The sequence below is a fragment of the Columba livia genome, chromosome 18, assembly GCF_036013475.1.
Source record: "Columba livia isolate bColLiv1 breed racing homer chromosome 18, bColLiv1.pat.W.v2, whole genome shotgun sequence".
In the NCBI taxonomy this organism is placed as follows: domain Eukaryota; kingdom Metazoa; phylum Chordata; class Aves; order Columbiformes; family Columbidae; genus Columba; species Columba livia.
In genome coordinates, this window is record NC_088619.1 from 13,549,009 (window position 1) to 13,571,552 (window position 22,544).

Here is a 22,544-nt window from a genome sequence, read left to right on the forward strand (position 1 = left end):
GGCCGATCTCCGTCCCGGCCGGGCCGCAGCGGAGCCGCTGTCCCGGGCCCGCGCCGGCGCGTGTGGCGGGTCCCGCGGGGCCGGGACCCCGGGAATAAACACCCTGCTGCGCGATGACCGGCTGGGCTGCGCGCGGCGCCGGAAGGGGCGGGGCGGCGGGAGGGGGCGGGGCCTGCGCGGCACCGCCCGCGCTGCGTCACGTGCCGCCGCCCGTGGCGGCCTCGGCGACCTCGGCGGGCGGGGCCGGAGCGGCGGGATGGAGGAGGAGGAGGGCGGCTCCGGTCAGTGCGGGACGGGGCGCGGGGGCTTCCGAGGCACCCGCGGGGCGAGCGGCCTCGGGCACGCAGCCGGGGGGCCGGGGCGAGGGGCCGGGGCGGGCCGCGGGGGCTCCCGGGGCGGCTCTCCGGAGCGGGCGGGGCGGGTTTGGGCCAGGCCGCTCCCAGGTGCAGCTGCGGGTCTGGGGGCGGCGGGACCGCAGGTGACAGAGCGACACCGGCCGGGCGGGGCCGAGGCGGAGGGAGCGCTGTGGTGAAGCCGGGCCCGGTGCCCCCCGTCAGCGCGGGAGCGGGGCGAGCTGCCGGGGCGGGCCCCCTGCTCCCCTCGGCCGCTCCCGTTTCGCCGCTCCTGCGCTGCCCGCGGTGTCGGTGCCGCCGGCTCGGGGACGCGCTGCCGCACGCCTTCCCCCCGCCGCTCACACTTCGTATTCAGCTCCGAGCTCAGGCTCCGCAGGCACGGCGGGTTTGTGTCGGTGGTGTCCGTCGAGCGCCTGCGGAACCGCCGCGGCTCGGCAGCGCCCGGTGTGTGCCCAGGGCCCGCGGCCGAGGCAGCTCCGGGGCGGCAGGTCCCTCTCATGTGCGTGCAAGTTGCTTCCTTTTCTCCATCCTGTGTCTGCGGAGCGTTCCCTCCTGGTGCTGATGAGGCAGGTTCCCGTGGGCCGGCAGGGGGGGTGTCCCTGAGCGAGGACTTTGGCGGGGGGAGGCCGGGCTCTGTTGGGGTGAGATCTGGACCCGAGGCCCCGATGCGGTGAGCTGCGTTGGTGACTGTTCCTCCCGGGAGCCGAGGTCGCGCGGGCGCTGCCGGTGCCGCCGCTGCGGGCAGCGCTGGCTCCCGGGCCGGCTTCCTGCCGCCGCGCTTGTGCGGCGCAGCCGACTGGGAGGCTGCCGTTCCGCCCTGCGCGTGCCTGCGCTTCACGGTGGGGAGTTCGCTGTGCGAGATAAGGCACAAGTGCACAGCCCCGCTGGTGTGCGGCCTGGCACGGGCGTTGTCAGGCGCAGCCCGTTAACAGGAGCGCGCTGCGGGGAGCGATTCTGTGAGCAGCTTCCCGGAATCGCCTGGAAGACGTCCTGGGTCGGCTGTCAGAACTGCCCGCTCGCCGTGCCGCGGGGCCACCTCCACATCCCCATCGCTGCCCCTGTTTGACGGCATCGTGGTCTGCAGCGCTCCCCAAGCCCTCGAGCTCTGTTGGTTTTGCAGAGGACAAGCTGCTGAGGCCTTGACGAAGTGGGAGCCGACAGAAAGGCTCTCGCTGGTGGGATTGTGCTGACGCCAGTGTCTGCCCCACCACACGTGGCCCCTGCGGCCGTCTGCCGGAGAGCAAATCCCAGGGTGAGCAGCTGGCGGCACAGATGTGGGCTCCCCCGGCTCCCACCCCCCTCCAGCACCTCCCGCGGGTGGCGTGAGCCCAGCCCGGCCCCAGCGTGGAGCTGCCCGAGCGAGGGGCTGTGGGGCAAACGCTGCTGCGCTGGGGGCCGGTGGCGTTGTGGTGAGGAGCTGGCCCGGTGGCCCTTGTCCCGCCGAGCTGCGGCACTGGTGAGCAGCCGCGGGGAGTACGGTCCTGTCATGGCACCGTGTCCTGAGCTGGGCCCCGTCTCGGCTCGGGCCCAAGGGGGAGCTGCTAATCCTGCTGCCCCCTGGGGATTACTGTGCACTCTGGCCCAGGGATTAAGGGATTTCTCTAAGCGGGGCTGATGCAGCCTCCTGCAAAGCGGCTTGTGCGTGGGGGGGCCTTGCTGTCCGGGGCGGGAGGGCCAGTGCCAGGAGGTGGGCTGGGCTGTGCGAGGTGTGGGAGAGCCCAAAGCGGGGGCTGCCAGGCCCCCTCAGGCTGGGGGTCCCTGCCCTCTCCACACCAGCCCTTTCCCTGGCATCCCCCTCTTCCACAGGTCTCTGGGGCTCCCGGGTTGAGGACACGGGGACTGTGCAGGGATGGCACTGGGCTCAGAGCAGAGCTGGCGCCAGGGGCTGGGCCAGCGTGGTGTTGGGCAGGGACAATGAGCCGGTTCCTCCCCTGAGAGCTGGGGAGTGGAGAACGATGCAATGCGTTGGTGATGCTCAGCAATTATGCATCAGGGACGCAGCGCAGCCCGTGGGGCCCGGGCGGCTGTTTCAGCTGGTCCGTGCTCTGGGCTCTCACGTCGGGGTTGGATGTTTCTGCTCTGGGCCCGAGGGAGGGGGAAGCTGCCGGGGGGCTGCTCTCCAGGCCCGGATCAGCGCCCAGAGCTGTGGTTAACGCCGCCCTGGGTGTTGGTGAACACCCACCTTGCCCGGGCAGGCTGCGAGGGTTGAGTCGCGCATCCGGGTCACTCAGCGTGGGAGACGCTTCACGCAGACCAGAGCACCCCGAGCGCCCTTGCTGCACGGGGGTTCCTGTAGATGCCGGTCCAGGCCCTGGGCAGGCGTTTGCCAAATCACATGCCCGGCTCAGCCCGCCGTTTGCGACTCCTCTTGCCTGCCCTTTTGCCTCCTGGCGATGCAGCAACTGCCTCTTTGACTCTGGGAAAGGGGAAGTGGTGCCAAAACCAGAGTGTCAGTCCCCTCCTGCCCTGCAACCCCTGCCCGCAAGGGCAGCTCCTGGGTGCCCTTCCCGCTGCCGGCCCCGCTCGCGTTTCTCCTGGCTCAGCACGTCCCGGTGCTGCTGGCGCGGGCAGGCAGAGCTTGCTGGATGCTGGCAGCCGCGCTGGCCGCAGGACGCTGCCTCCTGCCCCAACAGGCTCTGGGGTTTGTTCCGCAGGGCTGTGCCTTGCGCTCGGCATCGCTCCTGCTTTGAGGGAAAGAGCTGTCAGTCCGGTTTGGTTCGCTCGACGCCCGTGGGGCTGGAGGGATGCGAGTGCTGGGGGACAGGAGGGCGGCACCTTCCCCCAGCCCCACTGCTGGCCCCCAGGCCAGGATCCCGGGGCAGGGCCATCCCGTTCCGGCTGCAGGACCCCCCAGCACTGGGCCGGTGGTGGAGCAGGAGGCAAACCCAAAGCCTGGCGTCTGACCGGTGTGGCCAGGGCTGGCAGAGGTGCAGCGGGGCTGCCCGTGCGTGGGGCTGTGCCGGGATCGGTGCCCGGGCCCTGCGCCCCACAAGCGGGGGCCGTGGCGGCACCCCGTGCTCCCCACGCCTTGCCAGAGCTGCCTTGTGTCTTGGTGCACCTTCCTTTATGCAGCTCTGGTTGCTACGCGACCGCCGGCTCCCGATGCTTAGCGCTCTAATACGGAGGGATAAAACCGCTCTAAAAATACCCCACAGCCGGCCCCCTGTGGGGCAACGGGGCTGCTGGGGGCAGGCAGCGTGGCGTGGGGGTGCTCCTGGGGTGTTCCCAAACTCCTTGTCCTCTCTGGTGGCTCTGAGCCACCGGCGGAGCGTCAGGAGCGGAGCGGCTGCCGTGCAGGCGGGGACACGCCGGGCTGGCGCGTGGGCTCCGCAGCTGGAGCTGCCCGGCCAGAGCCGCCTTCCCGGCTGCCTCCAGAGCCGGAGTCCTCCGGCTGCCCTGCCTGCGCGCCGCCTGCGGGGAGCCTGCCGCCGAGCCCTGCCTGCTCCTGCCTGCCGCTGCCTGCTCCTGCCTGCCGCGTCCCGTGAGGGACCCCCAACACCATGGGGACGGTCAGCGAGCTCTGTGCCTCCAGCTTCCAGGCCTTCCTCTGCCCCTCGGTGGCCACCAAGGCAGGTAGGTGCTTCGTGCCCTCCGTTCTGCTTGCTACAGGGTCCCTGTTCCCCAGCAGCCGTGATGGTGCCCACAGCTCTGGCTCCATCTGGCTCCTGCCCGCGGCAGCACAGAGTCCTCGCCGTCTCGCTGCCTCCTTCCCCAGCGCACCGCCGGCCTCCCCAGCCATCTGTGTGAGCTGCTGCTCTCTGTGGGTCCTGCCCACGCGTGGGGCCGGGGGTGGCTGTGTGTGGGGACACAGGGCTGTGCTGGGACCTGCTCCAGACGCCCCACGGGCAGCCAAGGCCAAGGGGCAGCGGGCTCTGCTCCTCCTGCGGCCTGACGCGGGGAACGGTGCAGAGAGCCAGCGAGGTGCCGCTGGCACCCTCACAGCACTCAGTGCATGTGGATGTGGCCAAACCGGTGCCTGCGCGGCTGCACCATGGGCTTGGGGTCCACGCGTGGGGAGTGCGGGAGCCAGGCAGCGGCGGTGGCCGTGTGATGCCCGCCGGGTACGAGGAGCCAGCCATAGCTTCACAGAAGCGGGACAAGGGCCCTGACCGGGTCCAGCCACGGGAGAGCCTTTTCTGGAGCTGCCTGTGCCCAAACCCTTCTCCTGATGCCCCTCGGCTGTGGGGGGGAAGGATGGGGCTGGCGCAACCCGGGATGCGCACGCGGCGCGGTGCAAGCAGGATGTGGTGCGCTGTGACGGCGGCAGGGCTGGGGCCCCGCGGGGCCCTTCCTGCCCCTGCTCCGCAGCGCCGTGCTGGGCGCTGCTTCTCCGTCTCCTGCTGCCGAGCAGGATTCAGCTGAGTCAAGGCACCAAGGCTCACACGAGCTCCCCGAGCAGCTGATGGGACGGGGATGTGCTGGGAGCTCCTGCTGCAGGCACAGCCCCCAGGCCCTGGGCTGTGCCGGACACTGGTCCCGTCGGCAGCCGCGGGGTCCAAACAGGCACCCCAGAGCGAGGGGACAAGACCGTGGGAAGTTACCTCCGCAGGGACCAGCAGAGGGGAGGTGCGGGGCCAGGCCAGGGTCTGTTGGGCTAGGGACCCCGGCATTGCCGCAGTGAGTTCAAAGTGCTGGGTCGAGTGTACTGAGCAGCCCCCAAAGAAGGGAGGGCTGGCCAGCCCCAGTACCTGTCTGGCTGGACCCTGGCACGTCACGTCCTGACTCCAGGGCCAAGGATGGGGAGTGGGAGTGGATCCTGACTGCCCCGTCCCCACCGGGAGCAGAGGAGTTAAGGTGCTGGTGGCCCCGGGCTCACTGCGGCAGGAACAGGGTGTTGCTGGTGCTGGCTTCTGGTGAGGCCCCGGTGATGGTGACGCCCGCGCGGCCCTGGAGCTCATTGGCCCCGTGTGGCCCTGACTCAGTGCGGAAAGCACCGGGGCGGGCAGGGTGTGCGCCCCAAACAGCAGCACCTCAGCGGAGCCGCGGGCAGCACGGGCACGGCCCGGGGAGGCGGCTCTGCCAGGATGGTGCTGAGCGCGGCGGGCAGCGGTGAGCCCGGCCCGGGGGCTGGGGCGAGGGGGGGCGGACAAGCGCCAGGGTCCCGTGGGTCACTGCACCCCGACTGCTGGGCCAGACTGGAGCCAGGGCAGCGAGTGGCTTCAGTGGCCTCCCCTTCCCTGAAGCCCGTGGCTTCAGTGGCCTCTTGGGAGCTGTTTGGCTCCGCTCGGTGCTGGGGCCGTGCAGAGGGCCAGGGAAGGGCTGACGCCCTCTTCCTTCCCCAGAAAAGCTCTTGCGTCTGGGGTTTCTGTTCCTCTGGCTGCTGCTGACACGGCCGGGCCGCTGTCACGAGTGCTCGCCCTGCACCGCAGCAGCGTGGTGGGGAGGGACCTCACTGGGTCTGGTGTGGACCCGCTGGGCCCTGTGCCCGGCAGCATCTCATCCTCTGCTGTGCCCGCGCCGGGGCTGCCGAGACCCCTGCCCGCGCCGGGGCTGCCGAGACCCCTGCCCGCGCGGGGCTGGCAGGGTTGCAGAGCTGCCCCCGCCGGGACTCGCTTTGCTGGCCGCAGCCTCCTGCCCCCGGCCGGCTCCTCTCGGGGCAGGTCCAGCCCTGGCACCAAGTTTCACCCCCCTGCGGCTGCGCCGGGCGGGAGGGTCCTGCGGCAGCAGCTGCGGCCCAGGGGTTGGGAGTTTTTGTGTCTGGCAGCGAGCACACGGTGTCGCTCGGCCGTCCCGCAGCAAGCCCAGGCTTGCCGAGTGCCCTGGGCGCCGGGCAGGAGGGCCGAGCGCCGTCCAAAACAGCGCTGGGGTGTGTGAAGGCTGCTTGAATCTGTGGACAAGGCAAGACCACTGTGCTTTAAGTAACTTTTAACCTGGTGCCCTGGGATGGCTTGTCTGGTTTGTGCTTCATAGCATCAGGGACTGAGAATATTGGGAAGTGTTGCTGTGGCACCAAGGGATGGTGTCGCAAGCTACGGCGCTGCTGACCTCGGCAGCGGGGGATTTTTCCGAAGGAGGAAGCTTGTCAGAAAGCTCGAGTGGAGCCAGGGAAGTGCTGAGCTCACAGATTCGGTTTGTGCAGTCGCGATTGTGGCTCCCACGGAGGAGGCAACGGTGGCTTGGGGAGGAACGATGCGTAGTTGAGGGCAGTGATGGCCCCGAGGCACGAGGTGTCCCTGGGACGGGGCAGGTGGCCGTGCTGGGGGTGTGCTGGGTGAGTCAGGCTGGCAGCCGTGGTGGCTGCGGTGGCACGCGGGGCGGCAGAGAACGGAGCGGTGGTGTTTGGGGAAGGAGAGGGCGGTGGTGGCGCTGCCACGTGCCCGTCCCCAGCACCCCGGGCAGGAGGCGGCGCGAGGGCCGAGCTGGCGGGTGCTGCTGCCTCCCTCAGGGCCGGCGCTCCGGAGGGGCCGGCACTTTGGTGTTCTCTTGGCGCGGGGTGCGAGGGACCCGCTGGCAGAGGTGGGGGCTGCACGTGGCTGCGGGAGGAGCGGGTGCCCTTGGGGACAGGATGGGACGGGAGCAGGATGCCGTGTCACTGCAGAGCAGGTCACTCGCCGGGGAGCACCAGGAAAGTCCTGGGCGCTGCAGCGAGGAGGGGAACCTGGCTGCCCCGGGCTTGCGGATGGTGTGCCAGAGGGCAGAGCCCAGTGCCACGGGGCACAGCAGAGCCACGGCAGGGACTGGGACAGGCACCGACACCAGCCCACCTAGGGCAGAGCGGAGTTAAACTGGCCTTGGCAGAGCCGGGAGGAGGAGCGCTGGAGCTGGTCCAGGGGCCGTGCTGGTCCCCAGTGCCTGGCCACCGCGGGCTGAATCAGCAGGAACCGGCCGTGCCCGGCTCCCCCGCTGCTGGGCTGCCCAGCGAGGCGATGCCCTGGCCTTCACATTCCTCGCGTGCCGTCGGTGGCGCTTGGCCGCTGCTCGCTGGCCCAGCTCTGCGGGCCCTGGCAGCTCCGTGTTCAGCTGCTGCTGGCCCCAGGAGCAGCGGCTGTGCCTGGAGCCTGGCAGGGACGGCCCCCACGGCCACGCGCGCTGACCTGAGCGTGTCTCTGCGCAGTGCCCAGTGACCTGACCCCCGAGGAGTGCCAGGAGCTGGAGAACATCCGCCGCCGCAAGCAGGAGCTGCTGGCTGACATACAGGTGTGGTGCCGGGGCCACCGCGTGCAGTCCCCCCGTCCTGGGCACAGCAGCCTCCTGCTTGGGGCTGTCCCATGGCAGGCAGGGGACGATCTCTGCCTGTGTCACCGGGCAGGGTCCCTGCAGCCCTATCCAGGCTCCCTGGCCCTACTGCTGGGAAAGGGGAGGGCGGCCCCGGTGAGGCGGGAGCAGAGGCTGCCCTGGCCAGAGCTGTCTGGGGCATCAGGGTGCCGGCGCAGGGCTGTGGGTCGGGTTTGTGCTCCTGTCCCCTCTTCTCACCAGCCCCTGGCTCCTCGTGGCCTGTGAGGCTGCTGCTGCCCCTCTGCCCCATAGCACTGCCTCTGAGGGGCCCCGGGGCTGGGGAGGGGGTCCCAGCGGGGCTGGGAGCAGGTCCCAGCAGACCTGCCAGGCTGAGACAGACGCAGCTTTCCCTGCACCCTGCGGAGCTCCGGGCTTTGCGCTTGTGCCGCTCTCTGCAGCCCGGGGCAGCGGTGTCTCCGTGCCAGCCCCCCCGGCGCGGGCAGGGACCGTGTTTCTGGGCCAGGCCACTGCCCTGGTGAGCGGCTGCGAGGTCAGCGCTCAGCTGGGGTGCTCCTCAGTCACGTCCCTGATTAAGGCAGCAGAGGCTAATTACTGCCATATGCTGGGCATGATCTAAAGGGATTAGGGGGTAATTTTGTTAACCCTGAATCTCTTCCTTCCTGCAGCTCAGCGCATGGTGATGCTGCTGGGCCTTGGCAGCGGGTGCGGCCAGCCCCTCCGCGGGTGCCCCCACGCTGGTTGGGCCCCAGGGGTGGGAAGGAGGGAAGGGAGGGGGCTGCAGGGCTGGCTCCTGCCTCCCGCGCCCGGCCGCTGGGTGCCCTGCCTGCTCCTGGCGGTGGGAGAGCAGGGCAGCCCTGGGCCGCAGCTGCCGCCGGGCTGGGCTGGAGCGCTTGGGAAGGGGAGGCCGCTACCCCTGTCTCAGTGCCCTCTGTCCCCTCAGCGGCTGAAAGATGAGATAGCAGAAGTGACGAATGAGATCGAGAACCTGGGCTCCACGGAGGAGAGGTGAGTCTTGCGGTCACAGGGTCCCGGCGCAGCCCCAGGCCTGAGCTCAGCCCGGCCCGTTCACCGGCTCGTCACGCGGCGCAGCCCCGTCCTGTGTCCCGCGGGTGCCGGTGCAGGGGCTTTCCCAGGCACCCCGAATCCCCTGGAGCGGCAGCAGGATCTCCTCTGAACCGCTGCTCCACAGCTCTGTTTTTCCAAGCCTCAGCCCCTCTGTCTGGCTGCAGCAACTGTCAGACTTTGTTATTGTGAGCTGGCGGAGATGGTGCCAGCCCGGGATTAGGGGGTCCCAGCTGCCGGGTGCTGACTCGCAGTCTTTTCCAGTCACTGCTGGGGCCTGAAGGCTGCTGTCCCCACAACCCCCAGCTTGCCCCAGACCTGGTGCAGAGGTGACACAGGGACGGGACACAGCGGCTCCTCTGTGCTCAGGGCAGCCCCATGCTGCTCTGCTGTGGAACGGGGTGGACAGGGCCATGTGCTGGTGTCACCCTGTACAGGTTCAACACAGGGGACCTGGCCCATGTTGATCAGCTCCCGTTTGGTCCAGGCTGAGCCCCGCAGGGCTCTGCCCGAGGGGGTGGGCAGAGGAAGCCAGGTCCCTTCTCGCTGCTCAGACCTGCTTTACACATTGCAGGAAGAACATGCAGAGGAGCAAGCAGGTGGCGATGGGCAGGAAGAAGTTCAACATGGACCCCAAGAAGGTACCGTGGGGTGGGCTGGTGGGGAGGGGGCTGCCGGCTCCCAGGGGCTCCTGGCTGTGGGCCGGGGCAGGGCCGGCGCGTCAGCAGCAGCTCCGCTCGCTCCACTGCAGGGCATCCAATTCCTGATCGAGAACGACCTGCTGAAGAACACGTGTGAGGACATCGCCCAGTTCCTGTACAAGGGAGAGGGCCTCAACAAGACAGCCATCGGTGACTACCTGGGCGAGAGGTGCGCTGGCCTGCGGCACCGGGGGCTCCTGAGGGTGCCCTGGGCTCCCACTACCTCGGGGATGGGACATGGTGGCTCTTTGAGCTTCCAGGGCAGCCGAGCGGGGGCAAAGTGGGTGTGGGCACCCTGGGCTCTGGGGGCGGTTTGGTCCATGGCTGGCATTTGCCAGCGCTGGCTTGTGCAGGCCAGCCCGGGGCTCGGCGGGAGGAGCTGCAGGTTCCCCCCACACATGAGCCGAGCCTGGAGCGGGGCAGGGAGCCGTGGGGCCGCTGGGCAGTCACAGGACTCGCTGGTCACGCATCCCTCGTGCTCTGGTTTTGTTCCCGCAGGGATGAGTTCAACATCCAGGTCCTGCACGCCTTCGTGGAGCTGCACGAGTTCACCGACCTCAACCTCGTGCAGGCCCTGCGGTGAGCGAGGGTTTGGGGCTGGGCCGTGTCCCGTCGGCAGGACGGGCAGGGGCTGCTGGGGGCTGCGGCAATGCCAGCCTGGCCGGGGGCGTGTGTGGAGCCCCCAGAGCAGCATGACACTCGCTCCCCACAGGCAGTTTCTGTGGAGCTTCCGCCTGCCCGGGGAGGCACAGAAGATCGACCGGATGATGGAGGCGTTTGCCCAGCGGTACTGCCAGTGCAACCCTGGCGTGTTCCAGTCCACGGGTGAGCTGCTGCCCCGGCCCTGCTCCCCGCCCGCCTGCCTCGTGGCTGACTTTCCACCCCTGCAGATACCTGCTACGTGCTCTCCTTCGCTATCATCATGCTGAACACCAGCCTGCACAACCCCAACGTCAAGGACAAACCCACGGCCGAGCGCTTCATTGCCATGAACCGTGGCATCAACGACGGGGGGGACCTGCCCGAGGAGCTGCTGCAGGTGAGGGATGGAATGTGGAGGGGCCAGGGCCAGGCTGCAGAGCTCCGGGTGGAGCAGAGCTGAGCCGCGTATCATTGTACCAGAATCTCTACGAGAGCATCAAGAACGAGCCCTTCAAAATCCCTGAGGATGATGGCAACGACCTCACCCACACCTTCTTCAACCCCGACCGGGAGGGCTGGCTGCTGAAGCTAGGTGAGCGCGGGCAGACGTGGCGGGGACGCGGGCTGTCCCCAGGGCCGGAGCTGCTGGGTGTGCTGCGCTGGGCTGCGGGCACCGCGCCTGCTGGCCTGGCTCTCAGAGCGGGGCCCTGCGGAGGGACACGAGGCTGCAGGGGGGCACAGCCCCCGCGGGGAAGGTGTCTGTATGTCCAGCAGCCCTCTGTCTGCTCTGGGCTGGGACTCACCGCTGGCACGGTCCTGCCGTGCGGCTGGGTGGGCGTCCCGGGGGATTCTGCCTCGAGGTTGCACGAGCCCCCGGGGTGCAGAGTTGGTACCAGGGTCTGGTGTCGGAGCTCAGAGACCGCGAGGCTGTTCCGGTCCCTGGGTCGCCGCAGGGTCTGCCGGAGCGGGCCCTGGGAGCGAGTGGCGAGCTGCCCCAGGCTGCGTGTGTCCCCTCCATGCCACCGGCCGGTCCCTGCCTCACCTCCCACGGCATTGTCACCTCCGCATCCCGGCTCCACGCAGGCAGCGTGCATGGCATCCCCGCGGCACTGCCCCGCGCCCTGGCTCCTGTGGCTTCTCCTCTGGGCACCTTGGGGGACCCTCTGCCTGGGTTAAGTGAGGGGGGACGGTGGGTGCTGGCAGGAGGGGGGGCTGGCGGGGCCTGTCCCTGGGCTCTTGTGGGGTCAGGACTCTGTCCTCTCACTGGGGGTTTCTGCCCTGTTGCCACCCACTCGGGGTGGCACAGGGGCCCTGTCCCTGCCCTGTGAGCAGCCCTGGGGCTGAGCCAGAGCCACCTGTCCCCGGCTCTGGGGGGCTCCGTGACCCCGCTTGCCCCGCAGAGCCACAGCGAGCCAGGGCTGTCAGCCCCGCGGCGGCACCGCCGGCCCCCGCGGCTCCTGGCTGCCCCTGCCCCTTGGCGAGGGCGGGCTTCGGGGTTCCTCTTTTCAGTTGTTTTTCCTTTTTTTTTTTTTAATTTTCTTTTCTCCCTCATTTGTATGTTTCCATGATTTTGGCTCTTCCTTTCCTTGCCCCCAACTCCAGGAGGTACGTACCCCTCTCCCTGCTCTGCTCACGCCACCGCTGGGGCTTCATTTCCTTTTTGTTTTTAATTGCTGGTGATGAGTGTCCTTGCTGCTGCTGCTGCTGCTGCTGCTGCTGCTGCTGCTGCTAACCACCCGCACGGCCGGGGCCGCGCCTGCCGGGGTCAGCCCCGGGCCCGCGGCCCCCGCCCCGGCACACGGCACGCCCCACGGCTGGGATGGACGGGGCCACAGCTGCTCCGTGCCCAGGTGCTGCAGGGGCTGCCTGTCCGTCCGTCCGTCCATGCTTCATCGTGTCCGCAGGCAGCTCAGCCGCGCTGCAGCAGTGAGGACAGGTTTGGGGTGCACTCGGAAAGGGCCCCAGCCTGCACCCTGCACAGGGGAGTCGGGGAGCACTGAGTGCCCGGAGCGGGCGGGAGCCGTCTGTGCGGTGCACTGTGCCGCGGGCTGGCAGCAGTCCCTGTGCCGGCACCGGTGCTGCCCCGGCTCCACTGCTTGCAGCCCGGGTGCTGAGGAACGTTGGGGCTCCCCGCTGTGAACCCCGGGCCCGTGCGCTCCCCGTGCCGCAGGACCCTGCCCGGGCGTGTGGCCTCTTCCCCCCGCAGCCCCAGAGAGAGGTGGCCCTGGGGGACGGGGACGGAGGGTCAAGCCCGGGTTTGGGCTGGGCTGAGGGACCCAGAGGGGCTTTTTGCACTCGGAAGTGCTGGTCCCAGCCTGGCGGGGGGAGCAGGGGCCGCGGGGCCTTCCCGGCGGGGGGAGCCAAGTGTGTCCCCACACACACATCTCGCAGCACAGCTGGGTGTCCATCCTGTGCTGACAGCACGGCCGGCAGCGCTGGTGTGGCCAGAGCATGCCAGCCAAGGGGGAGCGGTCCCCGCACCTGGGGAGCAGCTTCTCCCGCTGCGGTGGCGGCTGTGAAACCCCCTGACCACGGCTCTGTGACCGGCGGCCCTGGGCTGTGCCGGCGGGATGCAGCGGGGCTGCGCCGTGCAGACATAAACGCCCGTGTCCCCCGCGTGCTGCTGGGTCACGGTGTCCTCTGGTCGTGCCGACTTGTTTCGGGTGGGAGCGGGTGCAGCGCTGCCGACCCGGCCCCGCCACCCTCTGCCTCCATCCTCATCCTCTGCTTTCCGCTCCTGCTCGTGCTGCCCGGTGTCTGCTGCTGCTGCTGCGCCCGGTGCCTGCCTGGCTCTGCTTGTGCCCCGGCACCGGTGCTTGTCTGTGTGTGTCCGCTGGGCTCTGGCTCTGCCGCAGCCTCCGTGTGCCACGGCCGCGCTGCACCAGGCTGTGCTTAACCTGCTCCTCTCTGCTCCCAGGAGGCCGCGTGAAGACGTGGAAGCGCCGCTGGTTCATCCTGACCGACAACTGCCTGTACTACTTCGAGTACACGACGGTCAGTGGCTGCTGCTTGGGGCGCAGAGCTGGAGCAGGGGAGGGCGCTGGATCCGGCACGGAACGGGGGCCGGTGGCTGTGGGGGCACAGGACACGGCCCTGGGGTGGGCAGCACTGGGTGCCTGCGCGGAGGGTGCTGGGGAGCTAGAGAGCTAAAGCCTCTGCTTGTCCCCACCAGGATAAAGAGCCCCGCGGCATCATCCCCCTGGAGAACCTGAGCATCCGTGAGGTGGAGGACTCCAAGAAGCCGGTGAGTGCTGGTGCAGATCCCTGGTGCATTGACTGGGCAGGGAAAGGCGGGAGGTGCTGCAGCCCCTGAGGAGCGTCCTGGGAGAGGCGGGGGGAGCAGACCCTGGCTGGTCACTGCGGTGGCCAGGGCTGGTGGCAGGACGTGTCTGGGCGCAGTGGGGTGACGGTCACAGCGTGTCCGTCCCTCTCTGCTGCGCTGGGGGTGGCTGTGCCTGCAGCCCCGGTGCTGCCTCGTCCCCCAGCCCTGAACAGGCTCCCCCCTCCCAGAACTGCTTTGAGCTCTACATCCCCGACAACAAGGACCAGGTGATCAAGGCCTGCAAGACGGAGGCGGATGGGCGCGTGGTGGAGGGGAACCACACGGTGTATCGCATCTCTGCCCCCACGGCCGAGGAGAAGGAGGAGTGGATCAAGTGCATCAAGTGAGTGCTGGGGTCAGCGGCTGCTGCTCTTGCTGGGCACCCTGCAAGGATCGGGGGGAATGGGCTCCGCCAGGGCACAAAGGGACCTGCTCACGCCCTGTGGCAGCTCTTGCCTGGCTGTACAGCTAACCTGGCCCTCCTTCCGTGCCAGGGCAGCCATCAGCCGGGACCCTTTCTACGAGATGCTGGCAGCCAGGAAGAAGAAGGTGTCCTCCACCAAGAGACACTAGCGGCCTCGTGCCCCGGCAGCCCCAGCGTCTCCTGTCCCAGAGGCTGCGGGGCCCTTGGGCCCAGGACTCAGCTTTAGCTTCGCAGTTTCTTTACCGTGCGGGGAAGGAGGGGGCACGGGCGTCTCGGCTCTGTGCCCGCACGGCCTCACCTCCAGGACAGCATCTTCACGGCATGAGCTGGGACATGGACACTCCTGTGTGCAGGAGCCTGGTCCTGCCCCGGCCGGGCTGCAGGATGGGGAGTGCCGCGAGTGTGAACCGTCCCCCCGCCTCGGCCACCCAGGCACCCTCCGGGCTCCCAGTCCCCCCAGCACCCATGTCCTGGAGCACTCGGCGTGTCCTCTTGGGCAGGTGAAGGGTTTTGGGGCGCTGCTGGTGCCGGGTGACGAGCAGCAGCCCGGGGGTGGCTGGGGGAGCCCCCTGGGGTGCGGCCGCTGGCCCGCGTTGTAGCGGGTCTGGGCCTGTCCTGGGGGCGCTGCCGCCCCGGACCCTCCCAGCTGTCCCCTGCTCCAGGGGTGGTCCCTGCAGGTGCAGGGAGGGCTGAGGGGCAGGGCGTCGTCACTGTCACGGTGTGCAGTGGTGCCACGTGGGGCACCAACAGGCCCTCGCCAAGCTGTGGGTGCTGGAGCTCAGGCGTAGGCCCTGGTCCGGTGTCGCCGGGTGGCGTTGCCTCTGGCACGTGCCTGTGCCGGTGGGACGTGCCTGGCGCCGGTGCAGGGACGGCTGGTGCTGGGGGGTCCGGCCGCGGCCTGCAGCCCCCCCAGCTCTGCCTTGCAAACACCCGTGTCTTGTCCTGTCCCCTCAGCCACCGCGCAGGCTCTGGAGAGAGGCACCCGGATCAGTATTAGGCTATTTATCAGAGGTGTAAATACTCCTGTATAGTTTTCTCCTTTAGGTCATTTTGTACGTTGGGTGGTTCCGCGCAGAGGCCTCTCTGGAGGGCGGGGGTGGCAGGATTTTTTATTCTAACAGGTTTTGTTTTTTGGGTTTTTTTGCCACAGCCTTGTAAAGTAGTGCTGAGGATCTGCAGCAAATAAACACCGAACCGCGCGCGGTGTCCTGTGCTCTGTGTGCGCTCGGGACGGGCAGCGGCCCCCGCCAGCCCCGGGGGCGTTTGTGTGCCTCGTGCCCCCACCGGCTCCCTCAGCATGCCCTGGCCGCCAGGAAGCTGCCTCGGGGACCTCCCCACAGGGCGTGGGTTGGCATTGCCGGAGTGGGGCGGCTCGTGGTCCCGCATCCCTGGATGCGCAGTGGGGCTGGCACCGGGCTCGCCTGGGACGGGGCGGCCCTTGACACTGTGTCCTGGGGCTGCCTGGGATGGTGGGTGCGTGGGGCAAATGGCCCCAGCTGAGGGACACGGGGGTGGGGGGGCAGCCCTGCGGTTCTGCGGCAGTTGGGCTGGTGCTCGGGTTGGTTGGTGCTCGTGTCAGTTGTGCTGGTGCCAGGGTCAGTTGGGCTGGTGTCGGTTGGGCGGGTGCTGGTGTCGGTTGGGCTGGTGTCAGCTGGGGTTCGTGTCAGTTGTGCTGGTGCCAGGGTCAGTTGGGCTGGCGTCGGTTGGGCGGGTGCTGGTGTCGGTTGGGGTTGGTGTCAGCTGGGGCTGGTGCCGGTGCCGGTTGGGTGACAGCTGGTGGCTGGAGGCTGAGGGGTGAGGCAGCACAGGGGAGCGGTAGGACCAGGCAGGAACGGGGTAGGCTGGGGGGCGATGGGGCCAAGAGTGGGGCAGGCTGGGGGGCAGTGGGGCAGGCTGGGGGGCGATGGGGAAGGCTGGGGGCCCATGGAGATGGTGGCCATGTGGCAGGTGGGGATGGGGCCGGCTGCAAACTGAGGCTGCGGCGTGTGGAGGCTGAGGGCGGTGGGGGGTTGGCGAGGGGAGTGTGAAGGGGTGGGGGTGCAGGGTCTGCACAGCCCCCGGCTGAGCGGGGCTTCGCCTGCCCCCAGCAGCTGAGCCCGGGGCCAGCACCATGGCGGTGGCGCCGGACGAGCGGCACGGCCTCCTGGAGAGCTTCGCCACGCTGGTGCTGCGGCTCCGGCCCGACAAGTGGAACAAGTTCATGGACAGCAGCGAGGCCGCGGCCGAGCTGGATGAGTTCTTCAAGCAGCAGGACGTACGGGAGCTGGTGCTGGGGCTGAACCCCGCCGGGCACCTCCAGGCCACGGCCGCCTTCCCGCCCGCCATCAAGGGCAAGGGCATCTACTTCGTGAAGAAGAAGGAGGAGAGCATCACCCGGGAGAACTGCCGCAGCGCGCTGCTGGTGGGGGACGTGGGCGCCTCGCCGGTGGAGCAGCTCATCACCGTGATGGACGAGGTGGGTCGCGCACAGGCGCCGATCTGGCACCCGCTGCTGTAGCCGGAGCGTTAGGTGGGACACAGAGCCGGGTGAAGGGCACAAGTGCGGGCTCCTCTGGGCCCCAGCTGCATCGCTTCCCCCCGGCATTTTAAAAACTCGGTGTAATTCCCCCTTCCCAATTCCCCACGGCGGGGAAATGTCTGAGGGGTTTTCTCCTAAACTTCCCACGAACGCTCTGCTCGGAGCGCCGCCGGCCCCGAGCGCCCAGGGGCCGAGCCGGGCCCCAGGAGCCCCCGCCATTCCTCCTCCTCGACATGGGGCTTGTGTCCGTCTGCCAGGCTGAGCCTGGGCTGGGGGGTGCAAAGCAGTGCGGCCCCCCGGCCCAGCCCCGACCGCGGCCCCCGCAGGTCGTGTACCCCCTGCTCCTGAGCGAGCGCAGCCTGGCCCGCTGGCCCCGCGTGGTGGCCGAGGAGGTGATGCACCAGGCCCACCACCTCCGCAGCGAGCTGCTCGTGATGGGCGGGAAGATCCAGGGGAAGCCGCTGCTCCCGCTGCCAGAGAACCTGGATGGCCCGGACAACTCCAGCGCCATCCTGGACAGGTGGGTGCTGGTGGCACTGGTGGTGCCAGCAGAGCCGGGCTGGGGCCCAGGGCAGCACGTCCCTTGGGGAGAGGTGGGAGCCAGGACACCAGCTCGATCCCTGGGTGTCCCTGGGCGCAGCTCCCGGGCAGCAGAGCACCCTGGAGCTGCTCGTGCCGGGCTGGGGAGGCGGCTGCGGGCGGGTGCACAGGCTCCCCCAGGGCAGTGCTGGAATGTAACCGGGCTGCCTTCCAGCCTGGCAGGGCCTGTGGACGTTTCGGTGCTCCACGCCATCGAGACCACCGTCATCGAGTGGTCCCACCAGATCAGAGACGTCCTGAGCAAGAGCTCAGCGCAGCCGCTGCTGGAGGGGCTGCACCCCCTGCCCAGGACCGAGTTCGAGTTCTGGAGCACCAGGACAGTCCACCTGCAGTGCATCAATGACCAGGTACCACCATGCTGGCCACGTAGCCCCAGTGCTGAGCCCTGGTGCTGAGCCCCGGTGCTGATCCTGCCACCCCTCCCTCGCAGCTGCTCTCGCCCCGGGTGACAGCGCTGGCCGAGATCCTGGAGAAGGCGGACAGCTGCTACTGGCGGGTGCTGCAGAGCATGTTCAGGGACGTCCGCGCCGGTGAGCGCGCAGGAGGCACCGCGGGCGGCTGCCGCGCCCCCTTGGCGAGGCTTCCCCAGCCCTGACACAGTTTCTTCCTTGGCCCAGGCCTGGAGGAAGCCAAGGACATCGACCTTTACCTGCAGCCACTTCGGATCCTGCTGGAAGAGATGGAGCAAGCAGATTACTCTGAGGTAAGTTATATGTGCCAAAATAAGCAGCACTGTCTGGCTTCCTCGTCCAGGCAGAGGTGGCAGCGCCGATTCCGAGGCTGCGTGTGGGTTCAGATTCGCCCCGGCTCTGCCTGCCCCTCATTAGCGCAGCCGCGGCCCCGCCGTGATGGCCGGTGCTCCCGCAGCTGCAGCCCTACCTGGACAGGGTGATGTGCACCCTCTGCCTGGTCCGCGTCCACTGCCAGCACTACAGCGCGCCCGCCCGCCTCGTCGTCATCCTGCGCGAGATCTGCAACCTCCTCATCGAGATGGTAGAGCCCAGCAGGCAGGGCAGCACGGAGCCTGCGCCGCCGGGGGCCTGTCAGTGGGAGGGTGGCGTGGGACGGGTGTGGGGGCCCAGCGGGGGTGACAGAGACACCCAACCAAGGGCCCAGCGAAGCCCCCGCGTGGGGCTGGGGGGTCTGGGCCAGGCGTGGGCTGTGGGAAACACTAACAAGCCTGCAGGGCCGGAGGTGGCGGGGGCAGGACCCCCCGCGCTCCCCCCGCCAAACCTGCCTGCACCCGCCTGTCCCAGACCCGCAGCGTCCTGACACCCGAGGACGTGCTGAAGGGGCTGCAAGGAGAGATGGACGAGGTCTTGGGGGGAATCCGACTGAGCATCGCCACCATCGAGCAGCTCTTCCAGTCCTACCGCACCTACTGCTGCGACCTGGCGCCCACCCTGTGCCCGGTGGGTGCGGGGCCGGTGTGGGGCCGCCCGGCACGGCCACACCAGCTCCGCTCCCTGATGGCCCCTCTGGCTTCCAGGAGGAGCCGCAGCTCTGGGACTTCCTCCCGTCCCTCATCTTCGGGAGGATCGAAGCCTTCCTGCACAGGCTCAGGACCATCGAGGTGACAGCACGGCGTGTCAGTGTGGGCTCCCCTGCCCGGCCCGGGGGTGCCAGGGGTCCCTAGAGCAGCACAGGGGCCCCAGGGTGCTGGGCTGTGGGTGCAGACGAGGACACAAGGGAGGCGGGAGCCCGGCACTGTCCCCAGCACAGCACCCGTGGCCCCGCGGCCAGGCGGGCACCCCAGGGTGCTCCTCGGGAGCGGTGACCCCGCGGGACACAGCTGGTGCTGCCCCCTGCACCCGCAGCGCCGGCGAGCCGGGTTTGCCGGTGAGGGGATCCGGGCGGGACGATGGTTTGTGCTCGCCAGGAGCTGTACGAAACGGCCATCGAGTTCCTGAAGCTGGAGAAGACAGAGATGGGAGGAGTGCGAGGAAACATCCTCGGGAGCCAGGTGTTCCAGATCTACGAGGAGGTCTCTGAACTCATCAAGACTTTTTCTGAATGCAGCTACGATGCCCTAGACCCTGCAGAAGAGGTGAGGGAGTGCTGGCGTGGAAGTGTAAGAATTTGCTAAATGAAAACAAAAAATCACTTGCTAGAAGTCTCTGGAAGAGCCGCGTGTGGAGCCGAGCCGTGGCAGCGCGAGTGCTGGCGCTGGGGCAGGCCGCGGGGCCCCGGCCTTCCTCCGGGTGGGGAGCACGGAGGCTGTGCCAGCTTAAATCGCTTTGTTCTCGCTGGCAGCAACTGAACAAAGACTTTGCCGAGTTCCAGAAGAAGATAGAGGACATGGACAGGCGCCTGGCCGCCCTCCTCTGCCAAGGCTTTGATGACTGCAACTCGATGGCGTCCGCCATGAAGGTGCGTGTGTGTCCCAGCGCATCGGTCCTGTTCCCGGGCACGGAGCCGGCAGCCCAGCACGCTGCACCGCACCCGGGGGTGACCATGGGGGCGTCACCGCGCCGCCCCGGTGACACTCGGGGGCACAGGAGCCAGCGCCTCTGTCCCTGGCAGCTGGTGCACATGTTTGCCTTCCTCCTGGAGCGGCCCCTGATCAAGGCTGAGGTTTCCCCGTACTACTCGGTGCTGCTGGGGCTGTTCAAAGCGGAGCTGGAGAACGTGAAGGTTCTGTTCGACACCCAGACCGCTTCCTCCGGGGGGGGCCCGGCCCTCCACAGCAACATGCCGCCAGTGGCCGGGCGGCTGAAGTGGGCGAAGGAGCTGCAGCAGCGGCTGGAGGAGACGCACGGGGACTTGTTCGCCATCGACCACCCGTACGTGTGGGTCGCCCCGGGGAAGGGGCCGGATCCTGCCGTGCCCTGCGGCTGCAGCTGCTCTTCCTCCTGTCCTCAACAGCGTGATGACCAGTACTGAAGCTCAGCTGGTGTCCAGGAAGTACGAGGAGATGATGGGGCTGCTGCAGGGTTACTGCGAAAAGGTGTATGAGGAGTGGGCGAGCGGCGCTGGCCGGGACTGCCGCTTCACCCTGGAGCAGCCCCTGATCTGCAGGGACCCCGAGTCTTCCCTGCTCAGTGTGAACTTCAGCAGAGAGGTGGGTGCTGGGGGGCCGGCCTGGCGCCGACCCGCCTGCTCTGGATCCTGCTCCGTCCAGGCTGCGCTGAGACCTTCGGGGTTTTACCACAAGCCTTGTCCCCTGGCCACCGTGTCTCACAGCTCGTCGCTGTTCTGCGGGAGGTGAAGTACCTGAACTTCCAGCAGCAGAAGGACATCCCGGACAGCGCCGAGAACCTCTTCGCTCAACATGACACTTTCCAAAAGTTTGTGGACAGCCTGGATCTTATCGTTGGCTGGTACAACGAGGTAGGTTGCAAAGGGGAGACAACCCGGAGGCTTTTCCATGCCCTGGCTGGGTGCCCCTGGGAAGCAGCTCCTGGAAGCCGGGCAGGGGTGCAGCGGCACGGCACCCTGCTGTCCCCGGCTGAGCTGAGCTGCTGCCGACGCGCTGGCCTCCTTTCCCCGGGGCTCCATGTCAGCCCTTTCCTTTCCTCTGTAAAACCCGGGACCTGGTGAGTGTGTTGCGGCCGGAGCGGGTCCCTGCCCGCCCACAGCGCTCAGGGACACGCTGTCCCCAGGTGAGGCAGCGGCTGCTGCCGGTGGAGTTCCCGCTGCTGGGGGAAGAGCTGGCGGCAGTGGACGACCGGCTGGCCAGCGCCGAGCAAACCCTGTTCTGGCACCACGAAGGTACAAAACCGCCCTTGGCCGCCCAAGGGCATTTTGACGGGTCCCCACCCTGCTGGCTGCCCGCGGGTCCCCGCAGCCACCACACCGGACAGCCCCTGCCCCGCGGTGGTGAGGGGGGACCGCGCGGCGTCACCCTCATCCAGAGCGCCCTGTGCCGCTCGCTGCGCGGAGCCGCTGGCTCAGCTCTCAGCTCGGCTGTGCGTGTCCTCGCAGGAGTCATGGAGTACATCCAGGAGACGAGGGGGGTCCTGGACGACCTGCAGACCAGGGTCCAGAAAGCCAAGCTAAACGTGGAACGCATCACCCAGCTGATGGAGGTGGCTTTTGCTGGCGCTGTCTGGGCACCGTGGCGGGAAGGGGTTTGCCTTCCCCGGCACAGCGGGGCAGCCCTGTTGTCCCCTCCCTGCAGGAATGCTCAGACGATCCCCTGTTCGAAAGGAAGGACAAAAAGGACACAGCGCTCTTGGACCTGGACGGGAAAGCAAACACCTTAGCCAAGCGCTATGCTGCCATTACCGATGCGGGCGTAAAGATCCAGGGGATGGTGGAGGTGAGACCCGGCCCAGGACGCTGCAGGCAGGGCTGCGCTGCTCCAAGCCCAGTGGTGTCCCCCTTTGTCACTGAGCACCGGACTCAAACCCAGCTGCGATGCCCCGGTCTGTTGAGCCTCACAGGCCGCGGAAACCGCTGCCCAGGCTGCAGCTCGCGGTGTCGGAGCCGGGAGAAGGGAGCAACACGGGATCGGTGCCACCGCCCAGCAGGACAAGCCCATGGGGACAGGAGAGGGGACTCACTCGCAGTGTCAGGAGCTGCTGCATTTCCTGGGTATTGACAAGTATTAGCTGGGGTATTTTTCTGCTTGTAGGAGAACGCAGAGCTGTTTAAGGCTGACAAGTCATCACAGATCTGGCTGGACTACATGGAATACTTGGATGGAATCGTGCTGGATGGATTCTTCAGACTTGTCCACAGAACTCTGCAGTTCCTGCTCACCAACATGGTCCCAGATGTAGGTCCGGGTTTGCTCCGTGGCGCTGTGCATGCTTGGGATGTGCCGGTGTCGGGGCTGGGGACCTGGGGAGACACAGGACGGGGAGCACCACGCTGGACATTGACCTGTTGCAGGAGGAGGTGGCCCCGTTGTTCGAGGTGCACTTGGAGCTGAGCAACAACACAGTGCAGTACCGGCCCTCGCTGGACACGGCAGACGACAACAGCTTCTTGAAGCTGATGGAAAGCCTCCTCCGGGACACCTACAGCTCGGCGGCACGCGTGCCCCGGCTGCTGGAGGGGCAGCTGAACTACGAGGTCAGTCCGGGGCGGGTGGCAGCTCCGGGCTCAGCTGGAGGGGGGTGAGGACGCCAGGTCCCCCCAGCCGGTCCCCGAGAGCTCTGCCGTCCCCTCAGACCATGCTGGAGGAGCATGCGGAGCTCAGCCAGATGCAGGAGCAGGTGCTGTCGCTGGCGGTCAGCGCCATGAGGGAAGGCATCGAGTACAGCACCAGCTTCGAGGAGCAGAACTACCTGTGGCGGGAGGACCCGGCCGAGTTCCTGCAGCGCTTCCTCGCCCTGGGCAGCGGCCCCGGCCCCGAGGAGCCGCAGCTGGAGGAGCCCCCGGCCGGCGGGACCCCGACCCTCCAGATGTTTCAGCAGGAGGTGTGTGGTGGGTGCTTGGGATGCGCCGGGTGCCTGTGGAGGTGCCGGCCGTGGGCCGTGACCGGTTCTCATCCCCAGATCGATGCGTACGAGGAGCTGTGCCAGGAGGTGTCGGAGTTCTCAAACACCGAGCTGTTCAGGGGGTGGCTGCGGTGCAACTGCCGCCCGTTCAAGCAGGCGCTGCTGACCGCCATCCGTCGCCGGGGCCAGGTGCTCCGGCAGCACCTCTCCAACCACGTCACCACCAGGTGGGGGCCAGCGGCCCTGGCACGAGGCCGGGGACAGCCGGTGACCGGAGCCTGGCTGAGCTGTGCTGATGGCACCGCTGTGTGCCAGGGCAGGGCTGAGGCACCGAGCTGTCCCTTGGGGCACGGATGTGC

The 22,544-nt window shown here is 68.4% G+C and overlaps 2 protein-coding genes across 11 annotated transcripts in view; both read left to right on the forward strand.

Annotated features, from left to right (window-relative positions):
* The first annotated feature begins 150 nt into the window (after positions 1–150).
* Positions 151–14,879, forward strand: CYTH1 (cytohesin 1). 4 transcript variants are annotated; one of them, XM_065034264.1, is made up of 13 exons: positions 151–281; positions 7,408–7,490; positions 8,470–8,534; positions 9,166–9,232; positions 9,343–9,461; positions 9,791–9,871; positions 10,005–10,117; positions 10,183–10,331; positions 10,415–10,526; positions 12,852–12,928; positions 13,107–13,178; positions 13,445–13,599; positions 13,751–14,879. In XM_065034264.1, exons 1-13 carry the CDS (start codon positions 257–259, stop codon positions 13,827–13,829), a joined length of 1,197 nt encoding a protein of 398 aa, XP_064890336.1. In that variant the 5' UTR covers positions 151–256; the 3' UTR covers positions 13,830–14,879. The 4 variants fall into 4 exon arrangements, with proteins under 4 accessions (XP_064890336.1, XP_013224439.1, XP_064890338.1 ...); XM_013368985.3 differs by lacking the exon at positions 151–281 and adding an exon at positions 947–3,926; XM_065034266.1 differs by lacking the exon at positions 151–281 and adding an exon at positions 3,987–5,402 and having other exon boundaries at positions 10,415–10,527; positions 12,850–12,928.
* Positions 14,880–14,964: 85 nt separating this feature from the next.
* The window catches only part of DNAH17 (dynein axonemal heavy chain 17), a 31,176-nt gene continuing 23,596 nt past the window's right edge, over positions 14,965–22,544 (forward strand). For 2 of the 7 annotated variants that reach the window (XM_065034176.1, XM_065034177.1), the window contains exons 1-21: positions 14,965–15,474; positions 15,768–16,135; positions 16,525–16,718; positions 16,953–17,145; positions 17,229–17,328; positions 17,416–17,501; positions 17,666–17,791; positions 18,055–18,210; positions 18,288–18,371; positions 18,678–18,845; positions 19,052–19,168; positions 19,322–19,581; positions 19,664–19,859; positions 19,982–20,128; positions 20,401–20,509; positions 20,723–20,826; positions 20,919–21,059; positions 21,375–21,518; positions 21,635–21,817; positions 21,916–22,164; positions 22,243–22,412. In XM_065034176.1, coding sequence (XP_064890248.1) covers positions 15,147–15,474; positions 15,768–16,135; positions 16,525–16,718; positions 16,953–17,145; positions 17,229–17,328; positions 17,416–17,501; positions 17,666–17,791; positions 18,055–18,210; positions 18,288–18,371; positions 18,678–18,845; positions 19,052–19,168; positions 19,322–19,581; positions 19,664–19,859; positions 19,982–20,128; positions 20,401–20,509; positions 20,723–20,826; positions 20,919–21,059; positions 21,375–21,518; positions 21,635–21,817; positions 21,916–22,164; positions 22,243–22,412 — 3,623 coding nt within the window. In that variant the 5' untranslated portion in view covers positions 14,965–15,146. Of the gene's footprint in view, positions 15,475–15,767; positions 16,136–16,524; positions 17,146–17,228; positions 17,329–17,415; positions 17,502–17,665; positions 17,792–18,054; positions 18,211–18,287; positions 18,372–18,677; positions 18,846–19,051; positions 19,582–19,663; positions 19,860–19,981; positions 20,129–20,400; positions 20,510–20,722; positions 20,827–20,918; positions 21,060–21,374; positions 21,519–21,634; positions 21,818–21,915; positions 22,165–22,242; positions 22,413–22,544 lie in introns of all 7 variants that reach the window. The other 5 variants (XM_065034171.1, XM_065034175.1, XM_065034173.1 and 2 more) reach the window with 4 other exon arrangements.